This window comes from Grus americana, chromosome 1 (genome assembly GCF_028858705.1).
Source record: "Grus americana isolate bGruAme1 chromosome 1, bGruAme1.mat, whole genome shotgun sequence".
In the NCBI taxonomy this organism is placed as follows: domain Eukaryota; kingdom Metazoa; phylum Chordata; class Aves; order Gruiformes; family Gruidae; genus Grus; species Grus americana.
The window spans coordinates 219,454,372-219,471,363 of NC_072852.1; the positions used below are offsets into that span (position 1 = coordinate 219,454,372).

Genomic DNA, 16,992 nt, shown 5'->3' on the forward strand with positions numbered 1-16,992 from the left:
ACAAGGTGGAGGGGGGGGTCAGGAAGATGGGGGCTGCTTGTGCACGCTGACTCCTTTGGAAATGTCAACGTATTCAGGGAAATGCCAGTGCAGCGGAGATGTCAAAGAAAGGTTTGCTGAGGGCAAGGGGAAGACGAAAGGGTAGTGAGCACGTTTGCAGCAGTCTGAGCAGTGTGGGTGGGTGTCTGGGGGGGGGGGGGAGGGCTGCTGGTGCCCCCAGGCATCCTCCTGCAGTGGTGCTGTGCGGAGGGAGCACAGCACGGCAGACGATGTCCTTCTTGCATCCGATTGCAGATGAGCTGCTGCTGCTTCTCCATCCGCCTGGGAGAGCCGAAGTGCCCCGGGCTGGGGCGGGTCTGGAAAATCCTGGCTTAGCAGACGATTTTCTGGGGTGTGGAAGGAGAAGGTCAGTGAATCTGGCTGTGCTGGAGGTTGTGCTTTGGTTTGTGCAGCTTTCTGAAAGGGTGGGATGATCGCTGGAGACCTTGCAGGGCCACAGATTCTAAGGGTTGAGTATTTTCAGCAATTTGTCCCAGACCTGATTGGTTTTCATCCCAGAAATGGTGGGGTTTAGCGCAGGCGGAAGCTGCGCGCACAGGTCAATGTGAACAGGCTGAGGAACGTTGTGCCCAAACCGATGGGTTGAGAAGGAGAAGGCGGCTGGTCAGCAAAAGGCTGCTGTGACCCAGGTCTTCGGATGAGCAACGTTTTGGGGATGTTGTTGGAGCTGAGGGTGAGACCGGCAGCACGGAGGGGATGATGGCCATGGTCTCGGGCAGGCTGTGTCCCACATGGGTCGCCAGGAGCAGAGCCGCGGTGGCAGCCAGGACTGTGGCGTGCCGGAGCGGGAGCGGAGGGAAAGCCAGAGGTGGGCAGCTGCAAGTAGAGAGGGGGAATTTGGTAGCACGATGAAGAGAAACTGTTTGGTCTCAGCCCCCTCCTAAAATACCTTCCTCTCCCCTGTGATATTTGACTTTTGTCCAGGGCTTATGGCTTTGCCCAAAGAAGAGCTCTATGGGCATGTACAGGAATATTTAGTTTCCCATGTTGGCCATGGTAATTATTTCAAGGAAAGAAGCAATGCCACTGAACAGAACAACAACTTTTTAAAAATCTTTATTCTGTAGGCTTTTTATTTGCTTCGTTTGTTTGTTTGCTTGCTTGCTTGCTTGTTTGGGTTTTTTTAGTTGAAAGCACTAGACTTCAGCAAAGTGGACTTGGTAAAACTGAGATAGTGATATCTCATGAGGAAAATGTCTAGGAGAATATTTTTCAGGGAGCTATGCAGTTCATTAAAGATGCAAGACAAAGAGCATTTTTTTCAAACCTCACCAATAGAACGAAGCAAGAAGGGCACTGAAAAACATCTTGCATAAATCACCACCTTTGCAGTGATCCTTAGCATGAGAAAAAAACATGAGCGTTTAAGCTTGGTCAAGCTAGTAATGATTTACAGAAAGAAATAGCAAGAGCATTTAAAGCAAAAATGGAAAGGAAGGGGAAGGCAAAAAGCAATTTGCATTTAGTTAGACACATAGATTAATGTAATAATTGCTTTGTTATTCAAATTCTAGGGAAGCATATTGAATGATGAATGATATGAACATGCATGGCATTTATTATTTTTTTAAATTATAAATGATTTTTCCCTGAAATAGTCTAACATCAGCAGTAAAGTAAGAAATCAGAGGAGACGGGGGGAAAAAAGCTAAAAAAATAAGAAAACAGATGTCTTTAAATTACAAGGGCAGTATAACGTTCCCCTTAGAGTACTTAGCGAGCGGGCAGGAGCAGTCCAAAGGTTGTTGGCAGATATCTTTGAGAATGAGCAGATGATAAATAAGAATGAAAACCAGACCGGAAGAAGGTAACCCTAGGGCCTGACTTCAGAAAGGAGGAAAAGGGTAAAGAAGCGATAGGGAATTAGAAACCAGTTGGACTAACATTTATTTCCTGAAAAAAAAAAAAAACCAAATATTTATGAAGCATGCATGGCGTATCAAGGAAATAAGCAGCAGTGACCATGAATTTCGTAAGAACAAATTGTGACAAAGCAATCTAATTTTTTCTTTAGATGGGGTAACATGCCTTGCTGACAGGGAAGAAACAGAAAATTAAATCTACCTTGACTGTAATTATGCTTTTCACACATTTCACATAACATATTCAGAAATAAGAAAGGGGAGAATGATCTAAATGAAATTACCACAAAGTGAAGGCAAAACTCACTGGAAAAAAAGACCTTTTCAAAGAAATGTTATCACTTATTCATTGTCAAAGGTGAAGTGAACAGTGATTTGCAGGAAGCTATCTTACCTATTCACTATTTTCATTAATGAGCTTTTAAGAAAATAGAGGTTTCTTTGGGTCTGAATGTAGTCATTGTCATGTCATTTTGGATATGTAGATCTGATCTTGCTTTAAAAATCTAGCCTTTAATCAGTGTATTCCATATGAATGTACCAGACCGACATCTTCTTTATTATTCTGCCTGACTATTTAAAATTTTTGGTGTAACTCCAGCATCCTTCTGGTGATTGGATAGGGAGTATGCTTATTAATTCATCAGCGAGAACCAGGTAGAAAGGCTGAAAGTCCAACAGGGAGAACGCTGGAATTCAGAACTGTCCTGGCACGCTGGGTGTGAAACTAGAAATACAATTCACACCATTGGGCTGGTAGGAACAGGAGGATTTATGTCAGTGAACACTAATATCCAACCGGTTAGTCTGGCAGTAATATTAATCTATAGATTTTATTATTATTACTTTTTTCAAAGTAGAAATAGAGCAGGCAGCATCTCTACAGCAAAGCTTTGGGAAGTACCAGAGATAACGAGGCAAACATTAGTCAACAATGTCACGGTTTGCTAAAATAAACAAGAAAATAAAATGCACAGTGAAGACTATGTCAGAAAGTATGAGTAGGAGTGTTGTACCCAGGGCACACGGAGTAACCTTCCCGTTCTTCTCAGCACCAAAACAGCAGTTTGAGGGCACCTTCTGTAAAGAAACACAAAGACCTGCTAGCAAAAGGAGAGCAACAAAATAATTAAAAGTCCACAGAGTATGAAGTGTGAGGACTCCTTCCAGACATGAGATTTTTTTTGAGAGGTATGGAGGTCTCATCCAGGGATGTTAGAACAGATTTACTGAATGCTCTTCTGGGTTGGTTCGGGTAAGCTGCTGTCTTTTAGGGTGGTAGATGGACTACAAGATCTCTTGAGGTTCCTTCTACTCCTACTTTTCATGTTTCCATCTAAACTTCCACATGAATTGTGTATTTTCTACCACTGTCCTGCGCATCTCATTTGTTGCATGTGTATTTTGATATTCCTTATCTACACATAGGATAGCATCTTCTGCTAAGCAGTGATACGAGGGTTTGAACTCCTTGGTATTATTTCCGTAGTAATAAATACTTGGGTCTTGGTAGAGATTCACCATCGCTCTTGGCCTTCCTGTATTTTTGTCAGCAAATTGCATAGGCAGATTGGATTTCTCAGCTATTAAACATAAAGGTGTTTTGTCTGTTTTTCTTGAACATCCTGGATTTAAGCCAGACTTTGTGCCCCTTGGGTCTCTCGCTCAGGCTCAGGGCTGAGGACCTGGCTGACTCTGAGCAGAAATGTTATTACAGTAATATTGTGTGTTATTGCTGGATGCACACAGAGTTTCTCGTCAGAACTCCCACGCAGATGAGGTTTCCCCTTCTGACCCCTCTCTGTGTGAAGCCATGAGGACCCCTAAAAGCACAAACGATAAAGCAGAGGCGTGGTGGCTAAGTGTGATCAGAGGCTGTTCTTTACATCGGCTCATTTTATAGAAAGAAGGCTCTTCTGCAAGCTTCATCTTCCAACCACGTCGTTTGGGCTAATAAAAGAAATTAACTCTCTTCTGAAACACAAGGCAAGGTCAGCCAGCTAATATCTGATAAAACCACATTTTTCAGAAAAATGCGTCATTAATGGTTGTTGTTTGCTGGAGGTAAAAATGCTCCAGCATTAAAGTGATTAGCTTTTAAAAAAATTATACATGACTCTTTTCTAATACTGAATCCATTGCTCCCAGTAGCAAAACTGTGTCCTCCTGATGAATGAAGATGAAATAATTACTGATGGGGAAGCTATCCTTTTCTAACGGGTGAGTCACCTTGATCTGGATCAGTGTCAGGGGCACTGCAGAGGTCAGCAATAAATGTCATTGGGGCCCCGTAAGGGTTTATATCCCAGAATCTGGGATTATTATGAGATAACTTGGATAATAAAATCCCACATCACGCTGACCACTTGGACACAGATCATCCTTCAGCTGGGTATGTCATCGCACCTGGAAGGAGAGGCAAAACCAGCAGTTAAGCATTGAATTTGAAAGTGGTCAAAAGCAGGTTTTCTATACCCAAGGAAGTGCCTCAGAAAACTCAACCCACTACCTTAGGCATGATCTCACTATCCAGCGTCCCTTCTATTTTCTCATCAGATCGGTTTGCTTCAGCATTGCCCTTTTCCTGACAGATAGAACACGTAGCAGGGAAACTTCTCCCTTGGTTCTGTCAACTAACACTAGCAGTCCCTAGTCTGAATTACACCGAGCACGCGGGTTATTCAGTATGACCCAGATCTTCACGTCCCATATGCGAAACAACCGGCATTCACTGCTCCAGGAGGAGCAATACGCTCTGTGACTATTCAGTTCAGTTTGGGTCGCAGAACAACCTTGAAGGGTATGACTTCCAGCCCGGCAAAAGTGAGGGTCTTGACTTCCAAAATAGGAATGTGGTTACAAAGAAAAGCCTGGGGAAAATGCGGATGTGCCTTGCTTTTGAGATCCTTCCCTTGTGCCAGGTGCCATCTGGGATTTTCCTGGAGGTTTCCCTGGTCCTGGATGCTGAGAGTCCAACTCCGCTGTGCTCCGCTTCCCAGCTTCTGCTTTTTAGAGTGGCTCTTCTCCTGCGTTACACTGGGGAATGCACCTTGGGTAGATTGCAGGAGTCACTGATTTGAACAAACAGGCTGAAAACGGGAACAAACGCATTCATGGTGCGTAGATCCACCGACGCCTATTAACTGTGCTTGGGATGAAAGAGCCAGCTTGTAAGGTTTCTACATCATAGTGTGGCAGGTGCTGTACTCTCATTTTCCTGTCAATAAATTATACTAGAAATAAAAATTAGAGAAGAAAATGGAAAAAAAGGTTTGGGGAAAAACGCACTTCTTCAGGGCCAAATGCAACAGGCCTCCAGAAGCGTGCATCTAGTCACCTTCCTTCTCCAGGGGGGAGTCAGGCACTGCCAGGAGCTTACCTGGCCCATGCTGTGCATCTTAGGATGGGACAAACATTCCCTCAGCAATGCTTATTTCTCCCCCATAACCATAAAGGAGGCAGTTAGCCCCACGTCAGAAGACTGATGTGGTCCATGCTGTGTTTTTTCAGAGATGTCCTCCATGCTGAAGAATGAATATAAGATGCTAATATCCTTCCTGCCTTGGTGAGATGACAACAGTTTAAGGTGAAAAAGTTCCTAAACATAATAGCTACCCAAAAGAGCAACTCTGTACCGAGACATCCCAGTCCCAAACTGCCCCGTCTCTGCCCAGGAGACGGCTGCAGCCAGCACAGACCCAAACTGGTGTCTCGCCTGCCGAGGTCCCTTCTGACCATGACGGCCTCAAAACCACCCTGTCTACCTCTGCTCCTTCAGCTTGACGATGTGTCTGTCACCTGTGTCTGCGTGCCCATGCCTGCACACGCACTCAGGTCCAGCGGACACTGTCCGCGCAGCCTGGAAAGCACCTCGGCTCAGCCAAAATCCCCAGCGTCTGGGGAGCTAACACTAACGCTATGTGGATCTCAGCTAGATCTCTTGCAGCTGAGGCACCCAGGGTCCTTCCTGGGCACCACACGTGGGTTTCTGTAATCTGCAGGTGAATCTGTACCCAGTGACAGGGACCCTGAGGAGGCTCAGCACCTCCTCCAGCATCCAACCAGTGCCCAGCCTCCTGCTGCGTACCCGATGCTGAGGGCAGCTGGGGGAAACGAAGGGAGGATCTGTGCGGCCGCTCACAGGACACGACGTGAGCAATGAGCTCCCTGCTGTGCCACGGATGTCATGCAAGCGTGTGCGCAGGATGTGAGCGACACAGGACGCGTGCCCTGCGAGGACGGAGGTCCGCAGGTGTGTTTACAGCACTGGCGCGGCTGTCGCTGCAGCTTAGCGCAGACACGGCTACACAGCCTCCCAGCCGGCGCTCGGCATTTGTGACAGCACGGAGTTCACTGCGGGCAGAGCGTCTCCCGAGAAGCTGGGAGCACTCAGGCAGGCAGCGCCGGTGAGCTAGGCTTTGTAAAGGCTAGACTTGCTGTGGTACCCAAGTTGTGTGATTTCTTCTGTCTGTGCTGTGCAGAAGTTGCTCTCAGGCAAAAAGACGCATGAACCGAGGATGAGAGGGCTCAGGGGAGAAGGGAATCTCATTTTTTTCATCTAATTTCAGTCATAAGGTTCATTCAATCCTCTGCACAAGGGACAAGATGTTTTTTCATGAAATGCAACATGCTAAACCCAAACACTTCTCTTTCACATCACTGCAACTCCCAAACCCCGGCAGCCACATTAATTTAACTCTGTATTTATACCCATGCTGCGGAGATCGGCACAACAGCTCACTCACTACCTTCTCTGCAGAGTTCAAAAGCACGCACCCCCCGCCCCCAGAGAGAGATTTTTGCTGGGTGAGTTTGCTTCCCCCCCATTTCCAGCATGATCCCAGGGTGGAGGGAAGAAAGCAGTTTTCGTCGGAGTCCACGTAAGCAGGTGCACGTTCTGCAGTGGTGATATTTACCCACTGGAAGAAGTTAGTGGAAACATTAGGAACATGCTGAATTCCCCAGATCTGAGTCTTTTAGAATTTGACGGAATAACTTTTTGGAGAAACAAGCTGATGGGTTCAATACAGTGTATGTTAATGGTCAGAGAGAGTATATGGGGTAAATGACCAGTCTGGAAAGGTTTCTGGCATATACCAAATGCAGTTTCTGCATGCTTGCCTATATGACTGTAAGCCAAGGTCCACTGAAAAACAATATTGAAAGAGCCATTGGATGGGGGCCCAGGGCTTACGTGTGGCTTTTAACAATGAAGTGAACGGTCAAGGAAATATTTCAGGAATAAGGGTATGTTAACAGCATGATAAGGCATAGCATGTTAAGTATCCTCAGCAATTTTGGTTTTCATCCCAGAAGTGGTGGGGGGGTTAATGCAGGTGGAAGCTGTGTGCACAGGTTGTCCAGGAAAACGTGAACCAGCTGAGGAACGTTGTGCCCAAAGCGATGGGTTGAGAGGGAGAAGGCAGCTGGTCTGTGCGAGGCTGCTGTGACGAGCAATGTTCTGGGGATGTTGTTGGAGCTGAGGATGAGACCGGCAGCGCGGAGGGGATGACGTACATCCTCTCAGTGTGCTGGGACAGAGAACAGTGAGCTCGCAGGACTCTGGCTCTGACCCATTGCTCACTTTCCCTGGTCCGATGCAGCAGGGAGTCACTGCAGGCGACTGTGGGTGCTGGTCCCCTGCTGAACGGGGCTCGGGTGCCACCGAGCTGTGACCGCAGCCACCGGGTTCTGCTGCACACCTCCGGGCTGCACCGCCGAAACACGGGGCAGGCTGGATCCTGCAGTCTGCTCCGGTGTTTGACCTCTGTGCGGCTGCAATCAGCTCCTTTCGTACCACATCCCTTTGATTGCCACCCACCCCCGTCCTCCCCAATGCCCCTTTCCCCTGAGGGTTCCTTCACCAGTTCTGTGCAGTCCCACAGGACCCTCAGATACCCCAAATCCTCAGGCCCATCATTTCCCACTCCTTATCAGCTACAGGCTAGCCCTCTCCAAAGCAGAGTTTGGAGTTTCTTAATGGCCTGTCAATTAGTGGATGAAGAGTTTTAGTCTTTGTTATTGTCTCCATCATCTACCATGGGGTTTGTTCCTCTGTGTGTTCTGTGTCTTTCCCTGTTACTTACTCTTCCCTTTGGGCTGCGAAGGTCTTGATCTGACCACCTCAATGAAGCAGATGCTCTCACCTTCCACATACCCTCATGGGGACTAGAAGGATTTGGGGAAGATGCAACAAAAACCACCAAAAGCCTAAAATAACTTTTGTGCAAGGAAGAGCTGGACGAACCAGGACTCTCCAGTCTGGAAGAGGGATGACCGAAGGGGTGGGGAGTGCTCTGTAAAATCTTGAGTGACTTGAAGAGGACATTCAGGTGTAATTGCTCCCTGTCTCTTTTAATACAAGAACTAAGACGCATTAAATAAAATAGCAGGTGGTGAATTTAAAACCAATTACAGGAGGTGTTTTTTCACTCAACAGGATTAAGCTTTGGAACATTTTGTCACAGTGAACTGCAAACGCCAAAAGTCTGCAGGGGCTCAACCGAGCGGTAAGACAAATCCACAGGAAAAAGAAAAAAAATCCATTAAAGAATATTCAACACGAAACACTGCTCTTGGTTCAGGAAGTGCCGGAGCCTCAGATCGATGGAGGTTGGCAGAGAAAAGACGCCCCTGTGCTTGTCAGGAGTGTATTCCTTTCCTGAACGCTGCCCGGGTCACAGCACCAGCCAGCCGGACCTTGGAGCTCTCCCCAAGGAGCACAGGGCTCCCTCAGGGGCCGTTCACCCCCCGAGGAGCAGCAGACCGTTCTGCAACCACACCACCTCCCACCCCAAACCGAGGACAGTGAGCGAAGCTGCCTGGGGTGGGGTCCAGGCCCATGGAGCATCGCTGAGTGTGTGGCAAGGCGGCAGGACATCAGGCAGGGAGAGTCCGTGGAGTTGGGAAGGTGGGAGTCCTTCGCCGTCGTCTCACCCCGGGCAACCACGGTGAAACAGCCTTCTCGCCGCTGCATCCTCTCACCTTACAGCGAGGAGTTTTGCACCAGGAGCTGCTCATCTGTGGTGATCCCCGTGCCAGAAAGGCACTCAGACCCTGAGAAGTATCGTTTACAGTGCTATTTATTAGAGCTAACACTATGAAGAGAGACACGGTACAGCACAGATAATCTCACGTCATTTCAGATGCTGGGAACCCCGCGTTGTGCAGGGTGGAATGAGTCTCCGGTCAGCACGCCACGCAGACCTCACCCATGAAAGGGTTACCCCATTTTGGTCATTCTAGCTATTATAAGAAAATCTGTTCCCATAACCAGAGCTTCAGCAAAGAGACCTTGACGCAGGAGGAAGAAAGGGCAAGCAAGGTGGGGGGGACTGTGGGGCCACAGAAGACAACGCTGCATTTCCTATCCGTTCCATTAGAAATCTGACACTTTCTTCCCCTCCTTGGAGGAAGAACCTTTGTAATAAGAACAAAAAAGAGCAGGATCCATGTGTGAGCTTATGACAGCCTGTGAGAGGACCAGCCGGGATCTGGATGACACTTCAGGGTGCATTTGCAGACACTTCACCCAGAGTATCCCCTCCAGCAGAGTTGGGACCAGGTGCTGGGACACTGCACACATGAACGTGGGACGACTGCTGTCCTTGGAGGGTCCAGCTACCACCATGTAAAACCAGAGAGGGCATGGGCCTCTCTCAGATGAGCAATGGACAGGTGCTGCAGAGTGGGTAAGGCACAAAACGGGGGAAACAGACGCAGGGTGCCTGCACCGCCGCTCCCCACACCACAGCACAGCTCTGCTTGGCAGCAAAGAGGAGACACACAACACATTCGTGTGCAACGGTACCGCTCGTGCGGCTGGCACGCAGCCGACCTGCCGGTGCTTGGAGCAGTTAAACACACCGGTCTCATCTGGCCGCGGCACACAAATGAACGTTAAATCCTGTACAAATCCAAGAGCGGGTGGGACAAGTCATCGCTCTGCCCACCCCGGGCTCCAGCTCCCGACCTGCAGCCAGTCGTGAGCCTGCTGCTTGGCATCACCCAGCAGACTGCAGCCAGCCTTTCACGCGCGCACAGGCAAAGCTCCAGAGACATCGGGACCCAACGCTGCCTTGTGTTGTACGAGAACAACGCAGAGAAGGAGGCTTCTCCGGTGTCTGTCTGTACAGCTCCTTGCACGGGGGGGGACTTGATCCCCAACACTTGTGAGCTGACAGCAGATCTGAAACTGATTCCCTATTGTTTCTGTCTATTGTTTCTGTCTGTTCCCTTTATCCAGGGTCCCTGGGGGTTTCAGAGACCTCACAAGCAGCTGTGTGTGGGCAGGGTGAGATGGGCTCCGGCTTTCTCACCGCAGTCGAAACTGAGCCTCATCGGCAGCAGAATTTGGTAAGTTTCTGAAGTGCAAAGGGCAGGAACGTTGCTGTGTGGTTTCGTACCTCAGATGGCACTTGTAGAGTCTGATCTTGATGCTTAGAGGTTTTGCTATGTGGTACTTAAGGGCAAAGTAAGGAAATAGTGTTTAATCCCTTCTCTCTGCTCTAATTAATATGTTAATTCATGTGGGTCTTTTTTTCCCTAGTTATAGGAGAGTTAGACAATATTAGATCTAGAAAGGGACACTGTGATGATTTGTTCTGACGTCCTGCATCACGCTTCCAGAAGAATTTCATGACCGATTTACCCATCAAACCCATCGTACAAGCTTCAGGCAAAGCATACATCTCAGGAGAATTTCTGTTCTTAGCTTTACGGTTCCAACAGATGAAGAATTTGTCATCTGTCCTTTTTTATTTTCAGATTTGCAAACTAGCAGTGTCTCATTACATCCAATTTCTGCGTAACTTCAATTTCCAGTCACTGGGTCACGTTGTGCTTGTGGGTTATATTGAAGAGTCATCACTGTCAACCACGCACCAACTGGTGGACAATTTTTAGATCAATTGAGCTTTTCTTTTGCCAATCACGTAGTCTAAACTAAATAAGTTCTTCAGTAAGAGACTTGTTTCCCCAGAGAATAAGAAAAAACCTCTCTCCTTTGATATGGACTAGATGATCATTGTAGGTCCCTTCCAACTGAAATAGCCTATTCCATGCCATGCCATGCCATGCCATGCCATGCCATGCCATTCTCTTCTCTTCTCTTCTCTTCTCTTCTCTTCTCTTCTCTTCTCACTCCATTCTATTCCATTCCATTCCAGTCTAGTCTAGTCTAGTCTATTCCCATTCCATTCTATTCCATTCCATTCCATTCCATTCCATTCCATTCCATTCTATTCTATTCTATTCTGTTCTGTTCTGTTCCGTTCCATTCTATTCTATTCTATTCTATTCTATTCTATTCTATTCTATTCTATTCTATTCTATTCTAATTCCATTCCATTCCATTCCATTCTATTCCATTCCATTCCATTCTATTCTATTCTATTCTATTCTATTCTATTCTATTCTATTCTATTCTATTCTCATTCCATTCCATTCCATTCCATTCTATTCTAATTCCATTCCATTCCATTCCATTCCATTCCATTCCATTCTATTCTATTCTCCTTCCATTCCATTCTATTCTATTCTATTCTCATTCCATTCCATTCCACTCTATTCCATTCCATTCCATTCCATTCCATTCCATTCCATTCCATTCCATTCTAGGCTAGGCTAGGCTAGGCTAGGCTATTCTCATTCCATTCCATTTTATTCTAATTCTATTCTATTCCATTCCATTCCATTCTAGTCTAGTCTAGTCTAGTCTAGTCTAGTCTATTCTCATTCCGTTCCATTCCATTCCATCCCATTCTAATTCCATTCTATTCTATTCTGTTCTGTTCTGTTCTGTTCCATTCCATTCCATTCCATAAACTCTGCAAGGTTTGATCTTATACAATGTTCATTGTCAGCGCTCTTCCTGAAGTTTCTGGACCTCCCTTTCCCTGGAAAGATCTCTCCTTTGTAGCAGTGACTCCGTTGCCGTGCAGGGATTCGAGGGTTCCCATTCGGGAGAGATGAAGCAGCAAGCATTGCGTCCCCGGTTCCCTGTCTCACACACAAGCACCGGCTGCCTTGTCCCGGCTGTTTCACAAGTCATACGTGGGGGGCTCCGCATTGCCACAAGATTTATTTCTGCAGCTCTCTGTCCCTGAAAGCTCTTTCTCTCTGCTGATATCTCAAGTGAAATTTGCATTACATTTATATTTCATTTTTTTTCAAGACATTATTCAAGTATTATCTATTGGATGAACAATTACAGGTTTTGTTATTTATTTACCATGAAAAAATTAAAACACCCTCAGTACAGTAATCCACCTTCCCAAGACAAAATCTGCATCGCAGGGGTGCAGAAGTCTAACTCACTGCTGGATGGACATGTGTGATCCAATCATGATTTATAACTTTACAAACTAGTAGTATTTTAAAACAAGCATTGCTGTTGGGAACTTCTAACATATTGAAGTAGCTGATAAATTTAAACACTCCCTGATGCTTTTGTCTAAATTTTTCTCTCATTCATGAATATTTTATCCCATAGTCATCAATGAAAAGGGAAAAATAATCAGCAGCACATTCATTCGCCACTGCTATGAACCTGGGTAATTTATGAAATTTGTACCATCTGCATATATAAGTATGCGTATGTCTATTTACCAGTTTGTGGGCAGTACACTTATTTTTTAAGGGGTTTTTTTTTATGTCAGAGTAGATGCTCCCTCGTCCATCATGTGGTTGTCAACAGCTCGAACTCCTCCTGTTACATGTTCATCCTGGCAGGCTGGAGGTTTCCCACGTCTGGCTCTCCATCCCTTTCACTTGCATTTACATTGCGTCACTTGCGGGGAACTGCACAATCCTCTTTGCCACCGGGACCGATCCGAGCCCCCACGAGCCCATGTACCAATTCCTGTCCTTGATGGCCATCACCCTTTTGGTTTCGTCTCTCTCTACAATGCCAACTGTGATGAGTGTTTTCTGGGTCAACTACAGGGAAAACAGTTTCAGAGAATGTTTTGCTCTGCTTTACTTTGTTCATTTCCTCTCCTTTGTGGAGTCCTCAGTGCTTCTGGCCATGGCCTTTGATTGTTATGTGACCATCTGGTACCTGCAGAGATACTCCTCCATCCTCAGCAGTGCCAGGATAGGCAGGATTGGGCTGGCTGCTCTGCGCGGATACCTCTTAGGAGGGCTGCCATCACTCTTCTTGGTGAGAAGGTTGCCCTTCTGCCAGTCCCATGTGCTCTCCCACGCCTTCTGCCTGCATCAGGACCTGATCAAGCTGGTTTGTGCAGACATCATATTCAACAGCGTGTACAGGTTAGCTGTTGTCATCCTCATAGTGTTACTAAACCCATTGCTCATTGCTTTGTCATATATTGTGATTTGTAAGACAATTGTGAGCATCGCATCCCAGAGGGAGCATCTCAAGGCTTTGAACAACTGCCTGTGCCATATCCTGGCAGTCCTGATCCTGTACATCCCCATGGGTGGCTTGTCCATGGTTTATCATTTCAGCAAGCATGCTTCCCCTCTCATTCGTGTCCTTCTGGCCAACATCTACCTGCTGGTTCCCCCTGCACTGAACCCCATCATCTACAGCATCTACATGTAATGGCTGGAGTCAATGATCTTAAAGGTCTTTTCCAACCAAAATAATTCTATAATTCTATAAAAAGCAAAGAGATCCACAGGGGCATCCTCAAGGTCTTCATGCCAAGGAAGAGCTTCTCCCCATGGCACCACAGCGTGTAAAGTACTTTTGCTAACTGCTCACCATAAACTAGTGGGACGAACTCATTATGCTGTGTACACCATTGTTACTAATTGAATGTATACTTCTGGGTGAATATAGAAGCAATTGATATTCAAATTAATTTAAATCATTGTCCATGCTCCTTTATTCTGTGATTTATCACAGAATTTTCTCTGTGAAGTTTGTTATATTTCCACTGCCCACTGAAGGAGTTCATGCTCCAGAAAAAAACTTAAATATGCAAGACTTTTTTTCTCTTGGCCACTGAGTTTGTAACATATCTTGCTCAAGTATTTCTAATGAGAATTGTAATGAAGAATTAAACCCCAGTCTAAGAAATATTTCAACCTGTGATTAAACCTATCTGATTAGTCATATCGTTTGCATTCACCAAGTAAGAAGCCGTTCAGTCACCAGTTATGAAGCCATCAGGAACTAAATAAAGCAGTCTTAAACTCCTTTGTATCCTACCTATATATGGTTGATAGCAACAGTCTGGGATGGATATTCGCCCAGTTGTTTTTCATGGATGCTCAAGTCTACCTTGGGGAGTATAGTCTTGCCACACAAGCAGTACCTAGGCAACCTCATCAGTAATACCACGTAAGGTCAGGATGACTTAGGTCATCACTGAAATATCAAATTTGGACAGTGATGTAGCAGAACTGGGGCCAATGGAGAAAACAGTAATGAGAGACAACTTGTTTACCTGGGAGGAGATTGGAGTGGAGAAAGGAAAGGTCAAAGGCAATGAAAAGGAGGGTCAAGAAATGGTAAAAGAGACAATAAGGCATGCAACCGATGTGTTTGGGGCTGTCCAGGGTAACAGTTGGGCCACCCTGCGCTTGGCCCTTATATCTGGAGCAGAACTGAAAACCAAAACCATGCCACAAGAGTCGAAGCTGTTCCTGTGCTCAGGAGGACTGGGGGAGGCAATCTGCTTGTCCTAGCTGATGGAGAATACCTGGGTGAATGGATCAGGCATCCTGACATCACCTTATCAGCATCTACCCAACACTTCTGAACAGAGCGGTTGCTAAATTACTTCCTTTAGTGGCATACCATGAATACTCTCAAATCCTGAAGCTATGATGGCCATGTTATAAAGCCATGCAGATGTGCACTCCCTCTTCCCATGTAAAGACCACACCATCCATCGCTCCTGCCTCCACGTGTCTGATACCCACTTTAGGAGGAAGAAATACTGTGCAGCAGGAAAGATCAGGTGGCTGATTCTCCAAAGAATGCCTTATCTAGTAAAATCTATAAGGCACACGTGTTCCTGCTTTTAAATTATTTTAATGACATATCTAATACTTTTGTATACTTTAAGCAAGACATTCAGACACTTGAGAGATGATGTGCCTCTGAGACCTCCCAACAGTGGCAGATACATGAGAAAGATTGTACTGAAGCAGTTACCAATCTCGACTGTCAAGGATAGAAAGCTAAAATGGAAAACAAGTTTTTTTATAGTTGAAACCAATAATGTCCTTAAGAGTAAACATGCTTCCAGTCTGAAGAACGAGCACTGGGTGCATCCAGCAACCTGTACCTGAAGTATGTAACAGCACAAATTTATCTTAGACTTGTAACCTAATAAAAGAGTTTCTTTTAGAAAGTTGTGCATACTCATTAATACAGCTGGGAATTGGGATGGTGTTACCACGGGTCCCTTGAAGCAGACAGACTCCCTGGTGCCTGTGGCATTATGTGGGGACACATCTGTGAGGTCTGGTTGAGGGGTTGACTCCATGCATGTTTTGTCGGAGAAAGGTCTGCCTGCTTTTATTCTCACCCAGTAGGTTAAATACACATGTGCAAAATTAATTTATAAACTTGTGAACTGGCTCAGAGTCTTAATGTCTACTTAGGTTTATCAGGCCTTTGTCCCATGGATTTTTTAAAATTTCCAAGGACTGAGGTCCCACCCCCATGAGGAAGATTTTTTTCCTTTATTGTCCAACCGAATTTTCCCCTATTGCAACTTCTGTCCCCATCCTCCTGTCTTTTCATCTCTGACAACTCTGACTCCATTTTTTTCTGTAATCTCTTTCAGGTATTGGAAGACTGTAATTAGAAACCTCTTTTGCCTTCTTTTCTTCTGGTCAAAAAACCCAGTTACTTCAGCCTCTCCTTGACCTCCAGCCACCTGACCGTCTTAGTGGTCTCACCTGGACTTGCTCCAGTTTATCATTACTTTTGCATCTACGGGAGGATCCACAGCTGGACAAAGTACTCCAGATGCAGTCACACACTTGCTGATTGAAGGGAAAAAAGTCTCTTCCCTTGACCTGGTGGTGGCACTCCTACAAATGCAGCCCCGTCTGCAGTTGTCCTTCACTGCTGCAAGGGCACACCAAGGACTCCTGTCCAACCTGCTGCCCACCAGGCCCTTTCTGAAGACCAGCTCTCCAGCCAGTCAGTCCCAGTCCATCCCAACGCAGGGGCTCTTCTGTTCCACATGCAGGAATTTTTATTTTTTAAGGAACCTCATGGGACTCAGATGAGAATTTCCAGGTGCATTTTCTCACTGTTATGACAGGGCTCAACCCTGCAAAGCGCTGGGTGCCCAGCCCTGACTCAGTGGCTCATGAATGTCCCACCAGAGTTAGGTGAGTGCCTAGGCACTTCGAACCACCCACCTCCCCAGCCCACACTTACCACACTTCATATGCCCAGGTAATGAAGTCACCCTGAACTGGAGCAACACCAAACCCCGCGAGGCATCGTGTGCCCCAGGGTGGGGAGATGCTGGGACGGGACGTGGCTGCAGCAGCTCCCCTGTGAGGAGCACATTATTTCAGGCGTCTCTCAGGCACACGGACATGCGTATATGGCTTAGTCACAATGACTCACACTTGATACAGAATCAAAGATGAGCAAATTCTGGAAGGAATGATTCATTAGCATAAGACCATTATTTATTGCTACCGTGATGTTGCCTAAAAGGAATGCAACAGGCTCTATTCCAATGTGTATTTGCTCTCTGCTTGCACCCGGACTGGGGAGGTTTAATAAGGTCTATTGCCTAGCAGCCAGTGGAATTAAAGGCTTGGCACCTAAAGTCCATTAAACACCTCTGAAAATCTCTGTCTAAAATGTGAAAGCCACAACAGTGTTAATTGGTGAGCTTCAGACACAAAGGGAAAACCTCTCAAAGAATACTGCAAGCCGTTCTCTAGTTCTTGCATCCATTTCAACTAAGCTGGCATTGAAATGAGCAGACGACGTCTGTCTGCTTCCCTTGTACGGGCAAAGCTCAGTCCTCCTGGGTGGTCACAATTTAAGTTTTCAGTTAGGCTAAGACATCCCTGAGCTGAAGGTGGCAGCCAAACCTCCAGAAAACAAACCAACCAACCA

At 46.3% G+C, this 16,992-nt stretch overlaps 1 protein-coding gene across 1 annotated transcript; it reads left to right on the forward strand.

Annotated features, from left to right (window-relative positions):
* Positions 1–791: 791 nt before the first annotated feature.
* On the forward strand, positions 792–13,488 carry LOC129206529 (olfactory receptor 51Q1-like). The gene is made up of 2 exons (XM_054825897.1): positions 792–868; positions 12,654–13,488. The coding sequence occupies exons 1-2, from the start codon at positions 792–794 to the stop codon at positions 13,486–13,488; spliced, it is 912 nt and encodes a 303-aa protein (XP_054681872.1).
* Positions 13,489–16,992: the final 3,504 nt, after the last annotated feature.